General features: G+C 40.6%; 1 protein-coding gene across 1 annotated transcript in view; it reads left to right on the top strand.

The window, feature by feature from the left end:
• Positions 1–23462, top strand: part of ITGA9 (integrin subunit alpha 9) — a 222037-nt gene that overhangs the window by 85502 nt on the left and 113073 nt on the right. The window contains exon 16 of the mRNA XM_072329513.1: positions 18172–18327. Coding sequence (XP_072185614.1) covers positions 18172–18327 — 156 coding nt within the window. The remainder of the gene's footprint in view (positions 1–18171; positions 18328–23462) is intronic.

Below are 23462 nucleotides of genomic sequence, written 5' to 3' on the forward strand. Positions count from 1 at the left end.
TTCATCCTTCTATCCTGACTGCAGATTATTGTAGAATAAAGATTTGTCTCTGGCAATAGAGTTTCCATATTGTTGGGGATTTATTGCATGCCAGTGGGGCAGGGTCAGGCACCTGGGGAAACCTCTCCTTGGAAATCCTACACCTGTGTCAGAAGGAGTCCCAAAACCAAGCCCACCATCCTAGTGTGCTTGGAGCTTAAACTGAGAACCGAGTACTCAGTGCTTCTTCAGTGTGTTTGATGGGGAAGTAGAGATGGTGGCGTGTATGAGCTTTTATTGACCTACAGTGCATTTGTATGAGATCAGTGTTGGATTTTATTTTATTTTTTTCTTAAATTAAAATTCTCATTGCCCAGCTAAGATGGCAAAATACTGGTAGAGTTGTGTTCTGGAAAACTGATGTTTTAGAACTTGCTCTTAGGAAGATAGGAAATCCACTTTGAGATTAATGAAAAAAAAATAGACATCCAATGTGGACTATTTGGAAATGCAAGCCTGGCCTTCAAAGTGGCTTAATAACATTATGGCTCCCATTATGCATGCTTAATTGCTCAACTGAGGATTGAATGAGAAGATACCGGGTTCTTACAAGCGCTGTCTGGTTGATATACGCTTTCAGGATGTTTACAACTTGGAAAGCCTACCAAAATTTTAATCTGCATTTAATGCCTTGGTTGGAATCCTCAGGTGCTAATAGGAAAAAATGGTGAAGCATATGTACTTTGTGACTACAAAAGCAGAACAAGGCAGTTATCAAGAATGCTGTTTCTGGAAACAGCATGCCATTTATGTATTTGTTTTTTCCTCACATGCACTTAGGTAGGAGATAGAGGTAAGGTGAAAGATTCATGAAACCTCTTGCTAAGCAGGAAGTGGTTTGATTCATGATTCAGATTGCTGGGATTAGACGGCATAATCTGCCGCTCAACTCACATGGGTTTTCCACATGTTTTTTTCCAGAAACATTGCTTCCTCCATTGCACAGTTGTATTTATTTGCTATCTGGATATCCAGATACTTCTATTGCATTATTAGAAAGAAGTGTTTTTAAGAAAGCAAAGATATGATTTATGCATACTTCAATGAAGAGACCAGTGATCTGAGGAGTTTTTAGAGGAATTTTTAACACTGGCTTCAGAAATTAGAGTGCACGATATCACCTTCTTTTGGTTTAAAAGATACATAGTGTATGACTCAGTATATACACGACTCCTGACAGCTGTTTTAATTGGCTGCAGATGTGTTCTTTAGGCTGACCAAAGGCTGAGTGCTTCCATTAAGAAAGAGATGCCACAGAAATTTTACAAGGCAGAAATATCATTTGCTTTTCCCTTACCTGCCTCTGTGCTGCTTTCCCTCCCATGGCACACCTCCTCCAGGTCTTCCAGCATTTCTTAGTATCTTTTTGCCTTGTTAAAATCAGTGGTTTTGTGTCAGTGCAGAGTGTAAAGAAGAGCCTCTCTTACAGGCCCAGCTTGTAACAAATCTGAGCAGACCCAAGGGGGTGGCAGTGGTCTTGCACCAGGGAAACACCCCAGAGATGGCTGGAAGATCAGAAGGTGATTGTTAAGAGACACTGGCAGAGCTTGTTGGTGTTGTGAAGAGTAGCTGAAAATGGTTTCTTGTATTATGTTACTGCTGAGTTCACAGAAATGGGACTTTGCCTGTGCTCCTCCTGAATAAGCAGAAGATATTGACAGCATCTAACCTCATCTTCAGTCTTAGCTCCTAACAGATGTGCAACAGGAGTTTATTTTCAGGAGTATATAATTTGGAAAGCACGTCCAGTCTTCAGGATCACTGACTAAGGCATTCTCCTTTCTAATCCCATCCTATTCAGGTGCTTCGTATTTTTAGATTGTCATATATTTGGGAATTTGTTTGTTAACGTGCTGTTTAGTCTCTGTGGGAATTGCCCAAAGCAGTTCCTAAGTAGTAATTTATATTCAAGCTATACTTTGTCTTGATAGACAGCCAACATTTAATTGTAGGTAGGATTTTTGTATGTCTAAGAAGCAGTCTTAAAGCGACCCTAATGGTGCTGAACTTGAAGTCTGAATATGACTGATCATCAAGTAGAGGTCTTCCAGAATCCTTCAGCTGTCGTATTTTATAATGTCTGTAATGTTAAAGTACAAGTAAAAGCACGGTGAAGAGAGAGAGAATATATTAAAGTTTTACTAAACGGAAAGAAAACCAGGAGCCTCTGTTGATCTGATACACTGTGTGTAGTTCTTGCTGTTAGCTGAAAGCTGTCTGACAGCTCATGATACTACCCAGAGTTTTTCAGTGCAGGGAAATGATCACACCAAGGGCTTATTTTCAGAAATAAGCACTCGAACTGCATCTGTGTTAATGTTAGAACAAAGTAACAATACACGTGGTCAGTTGAAAAGATAGTCAATTGATTTACATGTAAAGCAGCAGTACTAGAGAGAATGGAAGCATGCATGATGCAGTTAGATGGGATTTTCAGAAAGCTCATTTTGGCTAGTGGTTGGGCTTGATGCTTGAGTGTGGCAGTTTTCCTTTGGAAGATGTAGCCTGATACATCAGGTTACAAATTCTTGGTCACACAGGAGTCATTATTTGATGAGTTCATTAAGTTTCTACCCATTGGGTTGTATAGTATAAGAAGGCTTCCTTTGAGCCAGTGCTTTAAAGTTAGATATAAGGTGAATGGGAACGAGGGATGTTTCATATACCACTTCCAAAGTGGTTTTGGCACATCAGAGGTATGTTTCAGGGCTGCACAACTGCAGTGGGACTTTGTATTCCCTTGCACTTTGCTGCTGAGGCAGAGGTTTCCATTGGTTCGGTGCCCAGTTCTGTATTTCTTCCTTAGCATTTTCTTCAATATACACTTGCAATGTGGAGTTACCGAAATTCTTTTAAAGGGACTGCTTTTCCTTCTTTGTGTTTCCAAGGAAGGAGATGAGCAAGTTTTCAGAACTATTATTGTGAATCCTAGGGCTAGCACCTCCTAGTAACATTAGTAAAATGTTTCATCTCTCTACACTAAGCTGGGAAATTGCTGGCAGAGGACATTTGTTAACGTTAGGATCCTAGAGAAGATCTGTAATGTTTTCTTTCTGTTTTGTTAGTTTATTTTAAATGCCCTTTCCAAAGAAAAGATGCGGTTGTTAATTTAGTCATCTCTAAAGGTAGATCTGGAGATTATATGTGCTGCACACTGGCAGTTAAAGGAGTGGAAAAGTCAATTGAGGCTATTTCTACACAACGGAAAGGGTTTTCCTCTCAGAGGCCTTGGAAAATCTTGCTGGAGGTGGATACCTACTACCGTAACATAATCTGTATTTTTCCCTTTTTGTTTCCTTTTTAAATGTCATATGCTGAGAGTAGTCTCCTCTTTACTGATGAGCAGATGTAAAAACAGGGTTTTTTTTGTGTGTGTGCGTGTGGAAAGAGAATTCCATCCACTTAAAAACTGAAAGAAAACCTAAAAATTATTTTGTATTTTTAACAGAATGGATAGTGCTAAGTAAACCTTTCTGTCCCATCACTTACGATGTCTGAGTTTATTCCTCACGGCTTGGCTGAGATCTTTTATGAAGAAATCAGATCACCTGTGGGTGGTTCTAAGTCAATTGTCATCTAGATTTAAACACCTGCTGTGCTGCATGGCAGCTTTTTAAAAGACTTTTTTTTTTTTTCCATTCTTAGTTAACAAACAAGGATAAAATAGAAATACGGTTCTATGATAAAAATCTTTGTTTCTATTGAGATGCACAATAGCAGTAAGACTAGGATCTAAATTTGCCTTCAAGCTCTTGTTATTATTTTCACAATTTTGGATTATGGAGACTTCAGGCTGTTAATCTGGATAGTGAGAAAACAGAGCAGTTGTTCAGTTACTTTCATTTATCTTTATGGAGCAAAGGAAAAGGGTCAGTGCATTTTTAGAGGTTTTTCAACTCACATCAGTTCTTATGCTGTTCTCAAAGATGTTAAAGCATTTCAGAAATATTGCCCAGCTATTCCATAGGATCCATAATGGGATCATCAGTACTTGTGGGACAGCAGCTGCACTGCTCACCCTCAGGGTTTGTGGACTACTTTTCCTTTATGATTATAGCCTCCAGAATAAAGTTGATGAATTAATGATATAAATCCGAGCAATAATATTGCCACATCATTTGATGATGATTATAAAACTGTTCATACACAGAAAGCAGAAGTGTTTTCATGAAATACTTAGGCTTCTAAAAGGAGCAGAAAAATGCACTCCTTTCATTAAGATTATTTTGTTTCTTTAATGCATTTGTAAATATGGAAAAAGTCAAATAATGTTTACCAGAAGTCATCACATTAAAATGGTCTGAAGAGTTAAGAATCCCAAGGACTGGCTGAAGAGCTCTCTGGCTCCATTTTGTTAACTTTTCCTAGTACTTGACATGCAAGGGAAATTCCAGTAAGCATTATGGGTTCTGAAGCATCAATATACCAAATAAGGGTAGGAAAGCAGATCTGAAGGGCTGCAGTTTGACATCACTGCGCAAACAATATAATGGAAGTGCCCATGTGCTATGCGATTGTTCAAGAATTTTACAGGAAGAAAAATGCCATAATAAACAAATAAGTAAAAATAAAGAGATTGTTCAATGGAAGTAACAGTGAAAGAATGGTAGGGGTTCTGGAGCTTGCATCTGCTCTTAACATTTTAGCCACCATTATTTAGAATGAAAAAAAAACAACAAAAAAACAGTACGAAATCTGACAATATGGTTGGACAGCATACTGATGTAAAAGGAGATGTCACCATAGGGGTTAGGTTGTTACTTCTGACGTTTTTCAGGGGAAGTTTAGCGTTTTTAATATAGTAATTAAGTGTCTGGAAATAAATACAAGATGACTTCTACACCTTGCTTATTAAAAACAAAACAACAACAACAAAACCAAACAGCAGTTGTTTAAAAGGGACAATAGGGAATATTTTTGTGAAGTACTTCAGATGAGGTATTAAGTTGAGCGACTTCAAGGCCAGGCTGGATGTGGCTCTGGGCAGCCTGGTCTAATGGTTGGCAACCCTGCACATAGCAGGGGGGCTCAAACTAGATAATCATTGCGGTCCTTTTCAACCCAGGCCATTCTATCATTCTATGACTTGATCCAAACATTCTTCAGTGAAGTGAAATGGGAGGTCATTTATCCATATATCCACCTATGGAGGTGGAAGAGGCTTGTTATCTGGAAAGCGTGGTCTCTATAAATGATTTCGGGGGAACAGCAGACCAATAATTAACATGGATTTTCAGTGTAATGATTAGCAAAAAGGAATAATGAGTTATTTGGGCAAGCATAGGGAATAGTAACTTGAGGTCATTCTTATTACGTAAAGAACATTGCTTAGGCCAGTGTGTTCACTGATAAGCCGTTTTCCATCTATAGGTGGTTGTAAGGAACTATAAAATGGCATTCAGGCATCAAAGGGAAGCTTCACTTAGAAAGGGAAGGCTTCACTTAGAAATATGAGTTGGTCACAGAATTTATTTTAATGAAGGTCAAGAGACACTTAAGAAGTTATTTGTGCACAGTAAAGAGGTCTTTAATCTAGGAGGGAGAATTGTGACAAAAATCTGTGACTGAAAGGTGATGTCACAAACTCATATAGAAGGCAGACCATGGACTTAAGTTCAATAGGGTTTGCTGCAAGACTAAACTATATGCATTTCTTGGAAATATGGGGGAACTGAACAAATGGTTTAATGTAATGGAGGCCTAACAAATTACATGTAATATCTGGAATATACAAACAGGCAGACTAAATAATGCAGTCTATTACTACCTCTTGGGTTGATTTATTTTTATGAAAAGGAGAATTTCAAGGAGCATCATTAGTATCCCAGTGTTTGTTTTTAAGGATTTCCTGTTGATAAAGTATGAACAAATCTGAACAGAACAGTATCAGTTTCTGTGCACTGGATTTTTGAAGCTGTACCAAAGGAGATAAATGGACAAAATCCCATAGCCAGTAAGACTGGAGGAAAAAAAAAAGAAAGGAAAAAAAGAGCCAGATATAGTTTGCATCTGGGACTGAAGATACAATTTCTTAATGAGTAATGTAAAAATTTAGGTGAAAACATTACAACTTGCCAGTACTAGTACGATTCATCACATTCATAACATAGGTCTTTGAATATATAACATGGTGCTGGCAAACACGTAGGCCTAGGCAAAGCTATGGAAAGTGAGCTGCTGCTTGAGCGGGTTGTTCTTGAGAGTCTGATGCGTACTTGTGACTATGCCATGAAAGACTGTCTCGTATTAGAACACTGAAGCTTCCTACACAGATATTTCCTTGTTTTTTTCTTCAGCTATTAAAAAACACATGCAGGTTGCTGTTCATTAATTTCAGGATTTGTTACAAGCAGCTTGTTGGATCAGAAAGTGTTGACATCTTATTCATTGGATTTGTTTTCCTTCTTCTCCTATCCCTTTCCCTTTGTTCTTTCCCAAGCTCTATGTCACAGTTATGATGCGCTTGCAGCTCCCTCCAAGTGCTCCCTGACCTCCATAGCTGCTCTGGGTGCTGTCTGAAGTTTTTTCCTCTGACACGTTTGCTGGTGTTCAGTCTGCTCTTCAGCCACGTGGCTAAGTAAGCTAATTTGGAAATGAGAAAACCTTGGAAAAATACGTTCCAAAAGATCATACAGTAAGAAGATTAGATTAAAAGAAGGCTTCACCCCTTAAAATGCAACAGCCTGTTTTAACCTAATTTCACAGCTATGGCAAGTTATTTCTTGCTGTTGGTGCTTTAAAGTCCAGTGCTGCTGAGCGTGCAGCTTTCAAAAGTAGCTTTGCTGCCCTTGGATTCATGTTTTTGGTTGGCTGATAAAGGCAACATTTCAGCCTATCCCCATTCTGCCATTTGTGTGTGGTCTTGCAACTCAGCCTAACAGACTGAACACAAAAAAAATCAGCTCTTGAGGTGAGCTGGATTGGCTTTGCATCCATTAGGTAAGAGGAAGCTGTTTCACAGGAGAATAAAATGGACAGATCAAGCTTATTTTAAAGGTCTACAACACAAGATAATATCTAGTGCAGATAAACTTGCTTATTTGTGGATATTTGGTTGTTGTTTTTTACTTCCTGAAAACTAGAAAAAGCCAATCTACAACCTGCCAACCCCCTCTACCTCCAGTACTGTCTTTCTTATTTATCTCACTGCTTCAGACCTTTTCCCATGGATACGTGTGTATCAGCTGGCATCATCTGCATTTGGGTCAGGGCTAACTCTGGTCTTTCCCAACTCCTCTGGCATCTATTCCATTCCTCTGCACCACACCACAGCATATTCCAGTTATGATGGGAGTGCTGCTGTTAGGATGAGAACTGTATAAAATAACCAAAAGTAGGCAAATGTCAGCTAAATGTGTAAAGTGGCAATACATGAACTTCATCATCTCTGGTTAAAATCTTTTTACAGTACGCATAGTATCACAGTTCTGAAGGACTGTCTTTTCTATTCTCTATGAATATGCTTCCAGCTTCAGAGCAGAGCTCTCATCTTTTATCTGGAGAAGTGTATGATTAGCTCTTATTTGTGGAAATATTGACCTTGTTTATTTTTAAAGCCTGTGGAATTCAAATGGAAAGTTATGTTTTTCCTTGGTTCCCCTGAGAAACATTCATTCATCCCGCACTCATCCCAATTAACAATCACCCTTTGTCACCATACAACATCCTTGGACCATCTCCCAGCCCCAGGCAACCATATCCTCTTGAGTGGGGCAGAATGCAAGGCTGCTGGTCCTGCAAAACAAGGGGAAGAGCCTCGCTCGTGCTGCAGCAAAAGGCAGGTTTTCCATTCAATCACCATTTCGGTTTCAGTGTGCTAAAATGCCACTGAGATTCCTTGTACATGTATTTCTTCTAGTTTTGAGCGCAGCCTGGAAAACTGTGGAGAGGGGGGTGTTAGCAGAACCGTGTCTGAATGATCAGTGGGGAAGTGTACAGGAAGAAAGTGATGGGGGAGGAGGCAACACAGGCAGAGTGTTTCTGAGGTGGTTGTCAGTAAGCTGAGATTTAGGAATGTGCAGAATGGGAGAGTTGGAAGCTAATGAAATACCCTTGGAGTGATCCATAACGCCTGTGCTGCATAATGGATAAGTTTCCTCCAATTCATCAGTATTACTTGATTAATAATGGTACTTCCTAGTAATTAATAATAGGGATAATTATGTTACTTATGAATGATGAATGGGAATTTGTCATCCTTAGAGGATTCACAGTTTCCAGTACAAAACAATCTCCTCACCCTCTTTAAGAAATTGCTGCTCTCGTGTATAAGGAAGCTGTAGCATAGCTTTGGGTTCTGTTTGAGCCTGTAAGGAGCTTTGTATGTCTTTTGCAATATTTCTGTTGTGTGCTCTTGTCTAGTTGGAACAGTGCATTTAAATTGGATGATTAGTTTTCTTATTCAATTCTATTCTATGCTTAAATGTTTGCATCTGTAAAAATCCCATTGAAATAATGAAATTAAGTTTATTTAAAAGCAGTAATTTATTAGTGCTGTCAGGATACACTGAGAAACTGAATACTTTCTTTCTCATTCCCATTTATGCATGCACAAATGCCTTAATAATAACTGAACAAGTACTTATCCATACTTACCTAATTGGCCTGAACTGTTCCAATCATCAGTTTCCTTAATTTTTTTTTTTTTTTTTCAATTTTACTTTCTTAAATTTTCTGATTTTTTTTTCAGAATGAAAGTACTGAGATAAATGTACAGATTTCCTTGACAATTTTTAGGAAAAAGATATTCCCAGATTAAAATCACACACACACACACAGACACACACACACACAGAATCACACAGAATGACCCAGGTTGGAAGGGACCTCAAGAAGTAACATTGCTGGTTTTTGGTTTGGAACAACTAAAGAATGTCAGTTGATAATTGCAAGCTCATTATATTAAAAGCAGAAATGGCAGTACTACATAAAACAATCTTTTGCTGTAATGCACTTAAGATTCAGGTTCGAAATATGATCTGAAACATTTTAAAATGGTTAGGAGGAAATTCTGCTTTGTGTTTGTGGTGTGGGTCTTTGTTTTTTTTGTTTCTTTAGTTTTGTTTGTCTGTTTTGTTTTGTTTTAATTTCAGAGCTTGTTTTAATGCATAGTAAAGTCCATGTGGATGGCAGCATTAAGAGACTTCTAATCACAAAGACGTTAAGTCTTCTCTAGCTGATTTCATACTTCTTTGTGAAAACTGAGGCCAGAAATTGTACATGGTCATAGGATCATATCACAGAATCATAGTAAGGCTTGGACTGGAAGGGACTTTAAAGCCCATCCAGTTCCTACCCGCTTGCCATGGGCAGGGACATTTCTCACTGGGATCAGGCTGTCTACGACTGCATCCAACCTGGACTTGAACACCTCCAGGGATGGAGCATGCACACCTTCTCTGGGCAGCCTGAGCCTGTGCCTCACCTCCCTTGAAGTGAATTTCTTCCTTATATTTAATCTAAATCTCCCCTCTTTTAATTTAAAGCCTTTGACCTTTGCCCTAACACTACACTGATAGTAAGCCCCTCTCCGGTCTTTTTTGTAGTCACTTTTAGGTACTGATAATCTGCAGTGAGGTATCTTAGAAGCTTCTCCAAGCTAAACAAGCCCAGCTCTTTTCTTTTTTAGACAGGAGAGGTACTCCAGCCTTCTGATCATCTTTGTGGCTCTGATCATATCAAAAAAGTTAATCAGTTACAAATATTTATATACAGTGTATGAAGGCTGCTCCCCAAAATAATGCCTCCTATTTTATTATGTTGGCCCACCTCATCAGAGGCAGATTCTGGTGGTATGGCAGTAGGGGTTGAACCTTCCCACCAATATTCCATTACATTTTGTTGCTGTATGACAGATGGCAGCAGAGGAGCTGTCTGACAAAATGGCAGTGCATCTCAATGGAAGTGTATCTGAAGCAAAGGTGTGGAATTGCATTCCTCTACTAGGAAAGAATGTCACCCATTTACACTTGCTGAATATTTATGGAGACCAAACAGAGGGTGGATAGTGAGGCAAAGGGTGGTGCACAAAAAAGCATAGCTGACAGTGGTGACTGTGCTAAAAAACAGTGTTTTGTAGCTAAGAATTTGCTCTATCAGGTAGTGTTACTGTGCTGTTTGTTGTAGTTTCTGTGGAGCTAAGTCGGAGGTGTTACTTTCAGAGTGACCAGATATGTATATATCTGTATATGTAAAAGCAACTGTATGTATATATGCATATGTGTATTTGTAAAAGCACCTGTGTGTGTGTATGTATACATGAACACTGTGTGAGTGCACAGAAGTACATAGTACACACTTGTGCTATTAGCAGCAGTACAGTTCCTCAGGGTTTTCAAAGCATGATTATGCTCCTGGAGATCTCCCGCCCTAGACTTCAGTTGTTTACATTTTTAATTTCATGTGGCAAAGTATCAACCACAGCACTTTTTTCTTTTACTGGGATTGATTTTAAATCCTGCTTTCAAGAGATCTGCACTGATACCTCTTCCATTTAATAGCATAAGAATAGATTAGATCATGTTTCCTTTCAGGCCTCTGGTGTGGAGCTATCTGTTCTCCTGAGATTGAAAGAAGGATTCATACTTGTATGTAAATGTCTCTAGATTTTTTAAAGAAAATTAGTTTCCTCTCAATAGTATGTCTTCTTATACATTCAGCCTCCCTCTTTGATTCAGGCAGGTTGAGAACTGTATTGCTTTTACTGCAAGACTTCCAAGGACCTTTTCTATCAGATCTTCTAAACTCAATTAAAATACAGTCAACAAAATGTTGATGATAACCTTCTTTCATCTCTGTCTGTTGCAGAAGATTATTCTGCTTCCTTCCAATCCTGACAGAGCACTACTAATTTGTTCCTTTTGCTGTTTTCTGTAGAGTACTGAGCTTATGTAGAACATTTCTTTGTCTCATACATGTGTTTCTTATAAAGCCCTCTTGATGAAATGCTTTTTGACACAGCAGCGTTGAAAGGATCATAGCAACACTGTGGCAGGCCTTCAAATCTAGTCAACTTTAAATGAAGTATTCATTAAAACATTTGTTCCACTGCTATTGTGATCTTTGATAGACAAATTTTCTGTCACTTCTAGCAGATATTCAGCCACTCAGAGCATTTGAGATACAAGTTGAGCCCAAAGATGTTTGACCTGTTCATACTAAGATACTTCCTAGTGTCTTGCTAGATATTAGGGACATACTGTATGTGAATGTGAGACAAAATGTGAGACCCACATCCAAGAACGTGCTTGGAGCCTCAGTCTGTTTGCACAAACCTCTTAGATCATTTATCCCATGGAGAAGGTGTAGGTATCTACACACAGGAACAGGCATTTAGGGTCAGGCTCTTAGTGGGGTGGTCATTTGGAAAAGTGGGTCTTGTATCCTAGTCCTTCCTACAGCTCCAGAGTCTTTTACAGAGCTTTGGGAGGAGCCTTTTGATGATCCCTAAGAAGCAATGATCCAGTAGAGGTGCTTCTTCCTTTTCTTTAAAAAATCAAGGAAAAAAAAAAAATCCATCTGGAGGGTGAGGTAACAAGGGAGCTTCATATAGAGACCTCCATGCTTAGTTTGTACATCCATCAATGTTGGAGGGATATCTTGCATAAAGAGAAACAGGTAGATGGATTAACTCAAACTGTGGAATTGATGTATTTTAAGATAGTGTTAAAGGAAATCTCTAAAGCTTGGTTTAGATAAAATGTCGTATCAGCAGAATATGAAATGTGGTAAATCCAGTGGAAAAGACAAGTGTATGGTAGGGTTACATATGTGCAAGAGGAGTCTGGGTTTAATTATTGTCTCAATTCAGTGTGTAATTCCCTACTGAAATATGAGTGGGTAACAATATTTTCGGAAAGAGTAAAATATATGCTTTAATTGTTACTCCTATTATTCTTTCTTGTATTCTTTCTGTGAAATGAATACCTCAACTCAGGTGAGCACTGACCTCATCATTTCTCAGATGTTTTTCCCAATTATTTGTATGGCAGATAGCCAGGCATATGTTATAGAGATGGCTGTACCAGACAAAAAGCTAGCTATGTTTTCTAGTTTACTCTGTTTCAATCTTCAATCAATCAATTAATCAAGAAATAAGAAAATGATCCTTAGAGATAGAAATGAGTGATTTAAATAAACAAACATACAAACAGAAACCTATCCTGGAAGTGTTAGATCCAATAATAGAAGCAACATTCAACTTTATAAATAAGATATGAGAAAACAAAGCTATTTGAAACCGTATGGTCATAATGCATTTTAGTATTGAGCTGGAAAATCAAAACCTGGGCTCGGTAATGCATTATATTGTATTCAGGTCACATATGATTACTCTTCCTACTGATTACCATGAAAGGATTATCAGCAATATATTATTGTTAAGTCTCTGTAACCTTTGACATGGAATGTTTACAGCACAGATCTCGGTCTCTCTCATGCCGACATTAGTAATACCTTTATCATTTGTGGCTGATAGCAGGAAGCCAGATGTGCAGAGACACTGTAACACGGAGAGAGCCTGTAACCAGCTGGATTTTGGACTTGCAGCTCAGCCCATCATCTCAAGGTGTCCTTTCCACGCATGCAGGCTGCTTGACGCCTGGTGTTTATCACCAAATCCCTTCAGGATCTGCTATTTGCTCCTTTACATTTTTCCTATTATCAGGGTTTGAGAAGAAGGGTTGTTGGCCTGATTGAAACAATTGTGTGCTAGACTAACAGAGCTGGGAAAAAGACAAAGGGAGCATTCCCATTCTTTCCAGCAGTAAACAATGCTCAAGTGTATGACGCCCTGCAAGTCCTTTGCTCCTTTTTGCTGCTCTAAATGTTGGGATTCTTCAGAAGCCTTGTAATGTTTGAAGTTTAGCAACTTTTTTGAGTTATAGCCGTCACAAGATCTTAAAAAAAGACAGAAGCATGAATTATTGAAGCATTAGGCCTCTGATTGCCTTCATATGCTATTAATTTCACAAAATTTCACCAGTGATGTTGTAAATGAGTTTTTACAAACCAAGTAATCTTCTAGTTCTGACTTGTCTCTGAAACAGACTTGGCAGTTGCCATCTTCCTCCTTTAACTACAGTAATGTCTAAAATATAGTGTGTGTGTGTATGTTGTGTACGGAATGGAAACTAAATCTCTTCAAGATTAGTTTCAGATGACCATGTTTTGTCTGCCTTTGCAGTGGGGAGATACAAATGCTAAAATTACACCAATCTGAAACAAATTATTTCAAGTCCTAGAATGTCTTTATCAAAGTAAGTGCAGAAGGCTCTCCTGAGAACAGAGGTGGCTTTTGTATTGCACAGGATTAGTAGCAGGTTGAGAGCAGGAACTTGCCTCATGCACTAGAAATTGGTAACCTGAGGGGTCTAACCTTGGCCATAGTTTAGATTTGTTTTAAGTATCATAAAGAATGGGACAAGCAAGTTACTCCTCATTCATTTTCAGGTACAAGAATGAGACCTGTGCATTCATTTGTCTGGAATGAATGGAAGCCCGTCTTCCAGATTAAAGCCAATTTGTCTACTATTTTTATTGTATTGCATAGTTCCAAAGTCTTGTCTCCTATATGACTCACAACTTAGAGAGGGAGGCTGAGATAATAGGAGAAAGTAATTCATTTTGAAGTCATGCACTATAATCTTATTGATTCATGACCCACCGTGTATGGTTATTAAGATCTACAGCTGATATTTCATATGATAAATTGTGGAAGTACTGGCCTTTATTTCCAAAGACTGGTGGAGGTCTGAGTCATTTTTAAAATCACCGAGCACTGAACTATTTATTCCTTGGCATTGAGTTGAGGACATATGTGTAAGTGACCTGTGACTTGATTGAAGCGTTATAAGCCATAATACTAATGCTTTGCATTAGCATGATGGCTTTATATATTTTATTAATTAATATGTTATCTACTAAATTAGGTTTTTCAAGTTTATTTTGTGTGTTTTAAGCCTTTAAAAATGCTTAGAGTTTATTATTAGTGCTTGTTTAAAACTTGAAATAAATATGTTTAGACTATAACGTTCAAGTTGAGTATTTTAAAAGCCACGTTCTCAAATTTGTTCTTAGTCACCAAACTAAACAAAGCTTAATTCTAAGAATACTTAAAAGCTGTACTGATTTAACTGAAAGCTCTGAAATTTTACATGGGTTGATGTCCTCAAGATCATGTCAGAGTAGAAAAAAGGCCTGATAGAACATAACTTTCCCAAGAAGAATAAGAAGTCCTCAAAAAGTGAAAACCAGGATACGTCAGGGGCAACAATAGAAATGATCCTATTGACTACATGTATTTTCTCATTCAGTGCTGTTGAAAATGACTTCATTCTCACTTAACGTTTTGCTGCTATAAAAGGGCCACATTTCAACCTTCAGTCCTGCAGAACTCTTGCTGTAGATTGTAAAGATTATTTACATCTCAATTTGTTTTTCAGCCCATTGGCCATAATTAAAAATGGATTTTGGCACTCTCCAGGGCCCCTGCTGGAGACTTTCACCTTGTAGGAGAAAAGGGGATTAGATGCGATGATTTACTGGGCTCGTGTGAAGTCCCCTGACTGTACTGTGGCATTGAGCCTAAAAGCTGAAACGGTATCCAGTCTTCTCTGGCAGCTGCTCACACCATGAGCAGAGCAAATCCTATCCCCCATAATAAAGCTTTGTCCTGTTCCATTCAAATTTTCCTAACTTTCTGATGTGTGTGGGCTCTCGGTAGCATGAAGTTAAGGTTGGAGAAGACAGCCTTTAGGAGGCTGGAATCTGTGCCTGTGTTTGTGTTGTCACTATATGCCTTATTCCGTGCCCACAAATAGTGCAGAAAGTAATTTCCTACAGTCATCATGCTCTTCTGTAGAGAGGGAATCAGAAATGCTGTTCAGAATCAAAGCTATGACATTTGATAGTTGCACTGTGATTCTTTTTCAGATTTTTCAGACTTGTTACTAAAGCCAGACAGAAGTGCAGTCAGAAATCTGGCAGCGGCTGGTTTGCTTGGTTGCTTTTTTCTCCCCTGCTAAGCCAGAAAAGAAAATGAAGAAGCTGTGCCCAGCTTCTACCACAGCATTTTAAGAAAATGTGTATTTGTCTGGGGTGGTTGTTCTGCAAGATGGCAAGCCTGCTCTTTGTAGGGTGAGTGCTCAGGACCACGGTGTCTTTTGGAGTATCTGTAAGCAAATTACTGCTTTTATAGATGCTCTTGGGTGTTCATTCCTTGAGCTCAGAGTTATGTCCTCACTTGGTAATAGTGAGGAAGCACCCTGATAAAACAAAACAGAACAGTTCATATCTAAACACCTTTTTTCATCACCTCAGGGTGATGTCATGCAACCTGCCTCAAAGGGAAAAGTAGAAGATCCAGAGGAAGGAATACAGTCTTCCAGAGGAAGGCTGGCTAGGGCCATTTGCACTGGAGGAAGTTACACTGGAGAGGACAATTTGCTGAGAGAGGAAAATAATAACACCCTAGAGAAATGGCTTTGTGAGAACAGGAAAGCTAGATGGCACAGCTGATGGTTTGCGGAAAAACCCACCTTCAGGCCCCTGATCTAATTCAAGCACTGTGAAAACTTCCAGCAGTTCAGTAACATCTAATCTGCACATGTGTTATGTGTTACTGTTAGTCACTGAACACTTGTTACATGGCTGCTTCTGTTGATAATATGAACTCCTTGAGTAGTACGCTAGTTTTGATATGCTCCAGGTGTCTTTTCTGCTAAAAAAGCTATGCTGTCCATGTGCTCTGACTTGCCAGGGATACTTTTTCATGATGCAGAAGTGTCATTACTCTGAGAGTAGTGAAAAACGTTATGTATATGTAAAAGCTGCTTGTAGAAATTATGCAGCTTGGCAAATCCACTCAAATAGGGCTTTTTCAATAGAAAAAGCACCTAATACTTTCCTTGATTTGAAGAATTTTTCAGTTTATCTCAAAACTGTTTGTCCTTTCACATTTAGGTATCAGAAATACTTCTAGGTGATACATGGGCCGCACCACCAGTACCTGATTTGACCGCTGGAAGTAGTACATTTGGGTAGGCTGTATGAGAAAGAAACAGAGTATATTTCCAGCTTAAAATAATGCTTCTCCAGATTGTATTTGGGCAAATATTCAGTGTTCTCGTTTTGTACTTGCTTCCCAGACAGTCTGTGGTGTACCTGCGAGACAGAACTGTCTGCGTCTGTCTTACTAAGGAAAAATCCCACATAATGTTGTTTTCATATTTTAAGATTGTGAGCAAAAGAAATTGAACATGTGGTGAAATTAGTAACTGGGTAACATTCATACTTTCATCTTTAATTAAAGACAAGTGTGGTGAAGGAATATCCACACATGTAATTAATCTAGCTGCTGGAAGTCACAATTTCAGCACTGAAATGAAAAGGAAAGAGACACCAACGAACAATATGGGCACGCTCCTACATTCATTGAAGTCAATGGGAAACTTGTCTTTTGACTTCAAAGGGGATTGGACTGAGCCTTCCAAGGTCATATTAAAACACTTAGGAGTCATAAGCACTTACTGTTGCCATACTGCAGTACCAGAGCTAGAAAAAAAAACTATAGGTGGATTTTAATTTCACCCACTGCATACACTTTTAGTTGTTCTTCGCTGACACAGTTGTCTGCATAGGGTTGGATTAGGTAGTGATTTGCCTGATGATTTGTTGTTTCACTGCTGCCTCACTGTATGGTTTTAATGGTCTTGTTTTTGAGTATTTATAATCTCCTTGTATGCTGAGTAACTTCTCACTGAAGTTATTGCACATGATTTTCTATGCGAATGAAACTAGTAGCTTATGTGAGTTTTAGCATTGCTATCTCTGTGTTGCAACTCCTGCCCCAGTGTGGGACCATGCATGGGGCTGAAAAAGTGAATGTCCCATCCCCTGGTGCAATACAATGTCTAGTTGAGTGTTGGTCCATTTGAAGATCTGTTTGCTTATGGTATTTATCTTCTCAATTTAATCTGCATTGAATTCACACACATTTTTTTTAAGTAGATAATGTGTGAAGTAGATAGATGTGTGCCCCCGGTGGCGCACGGTGTTAGAACCGCCGCTTGCAACACCAGAGGGCCCGGGTTCGAATCCCCCTTGTGGCGCAAGGGGTAAAACTGCCGCTCTGCTACACTAGAGGGCTCGAATCCCGGGAGTTGGACTCGATGATCTCTAAGGTCCCTTCCAACATGCACGATACTATGATACTATGATAAAATTCAAGAGGAATATTTGCTTGTGGAAAAGTAGGATGTCTGCCACTTCTGTTTTCTGGTAAATTGGATTTTGGAAGTTATGACTAAAAAAAACACAATGAGCATTTTATCCTTTCACAGAAGATGGGCCTCAGGCTTCACTTGTGTTAATAAGTGGTATGAGTCTTATGGCTTGAGCTCAAGCAATAAGAGAAGGCAATTAATAATAAGGATTCATCCTGTCAAACAAATAATGAGGCACTATTTAGTATACCTGTTGTTAAGCTTACAATATAGTGATTAAAAAAGTAGAAAAACTTTATTTTAGGCAGCTGTTACTGCTCTTAGGTTGGAGGCTGCTATGAGTTCTACTTTCAGAACATTGCTGGAGGATGGCTTTTCTCACCCCTGCATGTCTGTAACCTTATTTTTATAGCCACATTGGTAACTTTACCCATTCATCCATTTAATTGTTAATAATAATTTGAAAAAAAACGCAGCACTCAAGATGGAATTTATACTTTTTTTAAGTGGGTGGAATACACTGGAAGTGACCTGAATCAAAGCCTAGAATTTAGAAACCCCAGAGAAAATACGCTCTTTGCTTCAGATTTTGCAGTACTAATAGAAAATATTTGGGTCTTAATTTGAAAGATGTGGTTTACAGGTGTGGAAAACGTGCCAAAGATTTCAGTGAAACTGAGAGTGCTGAAAGAATAACTCACTTTGTCACAACTGTTTTTTGATCTGATTTATTTTGATTTGATGTGCTTTATCCTGTTCAGCATTAAGAAGACCAAAGGGAATATAGAGGCCTGCTTCACGTCTGCAGTGTTGAAAATAAATTGTGCTTTAATTGTGCTTATAACTGTTGTGTATAAATATCTGCCTATCTGTATGTAATGGTAGTATCACTGTTTGTTTCCTTTTACAGAGAAGAGTCAAAGATGTCATATCTCCAATTGTATTTGAAGCTTCATACAGTCTCGGGGAACATGTAATAGAAAGAGGAAAAGAGGACAAGGAACTACCTCCTCTGAAGCCCGTTCTCCGCTGGAAGAAAGGGCAGAAGATTGCACAAAGGAATCAGGTCAGGTTTGGATTATTTTATTTCCCTAGACTTGTGGCTCTCTGATCTTGAACTGGCAACAGAAGTGGATGTAAAAAGTGATTGCAAAGTTTAGAGTTATTTGTGCACACCATTATCTTTACTGTCATCCATAGTAGTGCTTCTCTGGGAGTCAGTAAAAAATTGTGCTGGCAGGGTTGGGCAGCAAAAGAGAAAGTCACTTGCTTGTTTCAAAGTATTTCTGCTGGGCAGAAAAAGATTGAATGAGGGAAAGAAGGAAAAGTCCTGCTCCTTCTAGCTCTTCCCTTTCTAAAGGAGGTTCTCACAGAAGACTTGATACAGCTTTTCTTTCAGGTTAAAGTTTAGTCTTGGAGGGACAGAACTGAGTTCAGGAGGGGGTATGGGAACTTGTACCTCTGCTGGAGGGAAGAGTGGTGTCATGGTTTTGCAATGTTGTAATTTTGCTATCAGTATTCCACATCATAACATCATGTTAAGCATAGATAATTTGGACGAATCTGCTGCTCACAGAAAGAAGACTACATGTCCCAGGGAGCACCACGGTCAGTCATTTGACCAGGACTATATAATCTCACTTCAGTGCTGGACTCGTGCTCTTGGATCCTGCCAGCCAGGGGGAGAGACGTGTGGGAGCGTTTTGCCGTTTCGCCTAGAGTTACAGTAGGCCTCTCGGTTTCGGGACTCACTCTCTCTTATTTTACTTGATTTGTTAGCCTTAATTCCAATTATATTGCATTATATTGTGTTATTCTGTATTCCGATATAGTATTTAGTAAAATAGTGTGCCTCTTTAGATCTCTGCCGCTGTATTTATTTTCCTTTTCCCTGTTTTTCTTTTCCTTCTGGGCCAGCGGCCTGCGGGCCGACTGCCCCCCTGTCATGGGTGCCGGTAGATTTTAGGGTAACCTTTGACATAATCAAACCTTTGACATAATCAAAGGTTACCCTAAAATCTACCGGCACCCATGACAGGGGGGCAGTCGGCCCGCAGGCCGCTGGCCCAGAAGGAAAAGAAAAACAGGGAAAAGGAAAATAAATACAGCGGCAGAGATCTAAAGAGGCACACTATTTTACTAAATACTATATCGGAATACAGAATAACACAATATAATGCAATATAATTGGAATTAAGGCTAACAAATCAAGTAAAATAAGAGAGAGTGAGTCCCGAAACCGAGAGGCCTACTGTAACTCTAGGCGAAACGGCGAAACGCTCCCACACGTCTCTCCCCCTGGCTGGCAGGATCCAAGAGCACGAGTCCAGCACTGAAGTGAGATTATATAGTCCTGGTCAAATGACTGACCGTGGTGCTCCCTGGGACATGTAGTCTTCTTTCTGTGAGCAGCAGATTCGTCCAAATTATCTATGCTTAACATGATGTTATGATGTGGAATACTGATAGCAAAATTACAACATTGCAAAACCATGACATTCCACCCCTTATTCTACATCATTACATTATGCTTATTACACACACACACACACATATATAGTTGTGAGTAATCAGCAACCTTATTTTCTTAACAACTTATATCTATTTCATGCAAATCTTTAGGCTGAAAATAAAACTCCGTAACTTAACACACTATTATTTGCTAAGTCGAGGAAATGGCAAAACTGCCAGAAAGAGGAACATGATAACGGTGGAGGGAGAAAAAGGGGAAAGGCAGCACTAGTGGGGCCTCCCCCACGTCAAGGTGCACTCATCCTTTCCCTAAGCTACAGGGCCACTGCACGGAGGACTTCTTGGGACTGTCCTCCTCGGTCTCCATCAATCTGGATATCAGGTCAGGAGCCCAAAGCATAAGCAGAGGGGAGAAGCAGACCAGCATCACTGCTGGTGGTATGGCCATCCTCCAAGTCATCCATTCCCTTCAGTGGAACAGAAGCATCAAGGAGAGGCTCAGCAAGAAACTCCCCAGCAGGTGATCACAGTATCACAGTATTGTGCGAGTTGGAAGGGACCTTAGAGGTCATCGAGTCCAACTCCCGGGATTCGAGCCCTCTGTGTAGCAGAGCGGCACTTCTACCACTTGTGCCACAGCGGGGATTCGAACCCAGGCCTCCGGTGTTGCAAGCGGCACTTCTATCACCGCGCCACCGGGGCACACGATTGTGCCAGCAGCTTCACATCCTGGCCTGGAGAGTTCAGCTCCAAACCCTCATAGGGGAACAGTGAACCCAGGCCTCGTGGCTGCGGGATGACCCCCCTCACTGCGGGGTGGCTCACTTGGCACATCCACACCATCCTCACCATGAGCTCCTGCTTCTTGCCCAGGTGACAGGGATAGGAGTGGAACTGCTGGGGCAGTGTCTGGAGTACCATGCCTCCATAGAACTTGCTTCTCCAGCCCTAATATGGTATTTCGGGCGATAGCATGGGGTACTGGTACTGCGTATGTTTCAAGCCACCCAGTGGTTGCCTCCACCATGGTGAGCACATAACGCTTACCATTGCGAGACCATGGCAAGGTGATATAATCAATCTACCATGCCTCCCCATATTTATATTTTTGCCATCGCCCTTCCCCCCAAAAAGTTTTCATCCTCTTGGCTTGTTTAATTATGGCGCATATTTCACAGTCATGAATGACCTGAGCAATAGCATGCATAATTAAGTCCACCCCTCGGTCTCTGGACCACTTGTATGTTGCATCTGTTGCTTGATGGCCTGAGGTCTCATGGGCCCATCAAGCTAGGAATAATTCAGTCTTGTTCTGCCAGTCCAAGTCTATTTGAGCCACCTCAGTTTTGGCAGCTCGATCAACCTGATGGTTATTTTGATGTTCTTCAGTAGCCTTACTTTTAGGCACGTGAGCATCTACATGGCGCACCTTTACAACAATGTTTCTTATTTGGGCAGCAATGTCTTTCCACAGTTCAGCAGCCCAAATAGGTTTACCTCTTCGTCGTTGCCAGTTGTCTTGTTCCCACTGCTGCAACCACCCCCATAAGGCATTTTCCACCATCCATGAGTCAGTATAAAGATGAAGCATTGGCCACCTCTCCCGTTCAGCCACATCTAAGGCCACCCCTCATGCCGGACAGCCGGGCCTCCAGTGGGCTGGATGGGGGCAGTGCAGTTCTCCTGCCCCATGGCCATAGCGGTGGGCGCCTGCTCAGCCTGGAAGCGCACCAACCCCTTCCAGATATGGAACAGACCCACCGGGAGAGCTGAGACCGGTGACGTCCGCTTGGGGTTGCGCTGCTCCGCTACAGGCTGCCTCGCCTGGGCTCGGGAAGGAGCCTTGCTCTGACCGGAGGTTGTTACACTCAGACTGGAGGGCGTCGTGCTCAGACTGGAGGGCGTTGCGCTTGGACTGGAGAGTGTCACGCTCGGACTGGAGAGTGTCACGCTCGGACCGAAGGGCGTCTCGCTCAGACTGGGGTGTGTCTTGCCTGGACCAGAGGGCATCAAGTTCGGACCGGAGGGTGTCACGCTGATATAGGAGGTCATTTCTCTCAGCTCTGAGACTCTCCATCTCAGTTCTGAGACTCTCTATCTCAGCTTCAGAAACTTTTTCCCTCTCTGCCTTTTCAGCTCTGAGACTCTCTCTCTCAGCTTCAAAATTGAATAAGGCCCAATAGGCATTAGCCAGGCCCCAAATCATTTGTGCCTCCTGAGATCTGCCTGTGCCGCAACATTCCTGCCTCAAATATGCGATCAAGCTCTCAGGATTCTTCAAGTGTTCAGGAGTAAAGCTCCATGACGCTGAAGATGTCTGCCTTTTTAAAGTCTCCTCAAAGCCTCTCCACACTCCCTGCCACTCAGTATTCTCTGGTTCTGGGGAAGACTTCCTCAGAATGTTATAAATCCAGATACTGAGTGAGATTAATAAAATAACCAACAGTATGTTCAGGGAAATTAACAGTGTGGTCAAATGGGCATTCAAAAACTGCATAAAGGATTCAGGGAAGGGACGAGGAGCATGCAGTCCCCTGAAAAGCAGTTTTACAAGCAGTTTTAACAGAGCACACATTTTTTTTTTCTCTCTTCAATAACGAGATAGCAGAGCTAAAAGTTTACAAAATATTCTGGGGTATTGGCCGTCCGCCTGGACTTTCAAGGTCAAACTCCCAGGTGCAGAAACGTAAACTTTAGATAGCTCCTTAACGAAAAAAAAACTCGTAGCTCTGTAAAAGCTAAAGGAACAGCAGGGAAAACAGCAGCTTTTGCAGTTCTTCCCCACTTTTGCCCCTTTTTGCCCAAATTTCTTGGCAATCTGCCCGCATTCTCCACCAATTATGTCACAGGTTACCCTAAAATCTACCGGCACCCATGACAGGGGGGCAGTCGGCCCGCAGGCCGCTGGCCCAGAAGGAAAAGAAAAACAGGGAAAAGGAAAATAAATACAGCGGCAGAGATCTAAAGAGGCACACTATTTTACTAAATACTATATCGGAATACAGAATAACACAATATAATGCAATATAATTGGAATTAAGGCTAACAAATCAAGTAAAATAAGAGAGAGTGAGTCCCGAAACCGAGAGGCCTACTGTAACTCTAGGCGAAACGGCGAAACGCTCCCACACGTCTCTCCCCCTGGCTGGCAGGATCCAAGAGCACGAGTCCAGCACTGAAGTGAGATTATATAGTCCTGGTCAAATGACTGACCGTGGTGCTCCCTGGGACATGTAGTCTTCTTTCTGTGAGCAGCAGATTCGTCCAAATTATCTATGCTTAACATGATGTTATGATGTGGAATACTGATAGCAAAATTACAACATTGCAAAACCATGACAAGTGGTGAGTGAAATGATGATATGGCCTCAGTAGTATCTTTGGAAAATACTGACCAATTTTGAGAGGTTTTTTACAAGGGTCATCAAGACAGTTCTTGTGAAGGTACTAAACATGCTCACGGTTAAGAAAAGCAGGAAGTTACATTAAGAAAAGAGGCTGCAGGTGATCTTTTGAAAAACTCCAGTTTGAGTGTGGTCATCGTAGGTGCAGGACAGAACGCAAAGGAAGGAACCTGCAGGACAATGCCAATTCCTTCTGCACTGACACTGGAGCATCCAGCCCTGAGGCTACAGACTCTGAATGGAAGTCTGACTTCCATGTCTTACAACACTGATTTGAAGAATCACTTCAGGCTGGAAAGGACTCTTGGAGGTTCAGTCCCTTGAT

The sequence above is a fragment of the Excalfactoria chinensis genome, chromosome 2, assembly GCF_039878825.1.
Source record: "Excalfactoria chinensis isolate bCotChi1 chromosome 2, bCotChi1.hap2, whole genome shotgun sequence".
Taxonomy (NCBI): Eukaryota; Metazoa; Chordata; class Aves; order Galliformes; family Phasianidae; genus Excalfactoria; species Excalfactoria chinensis.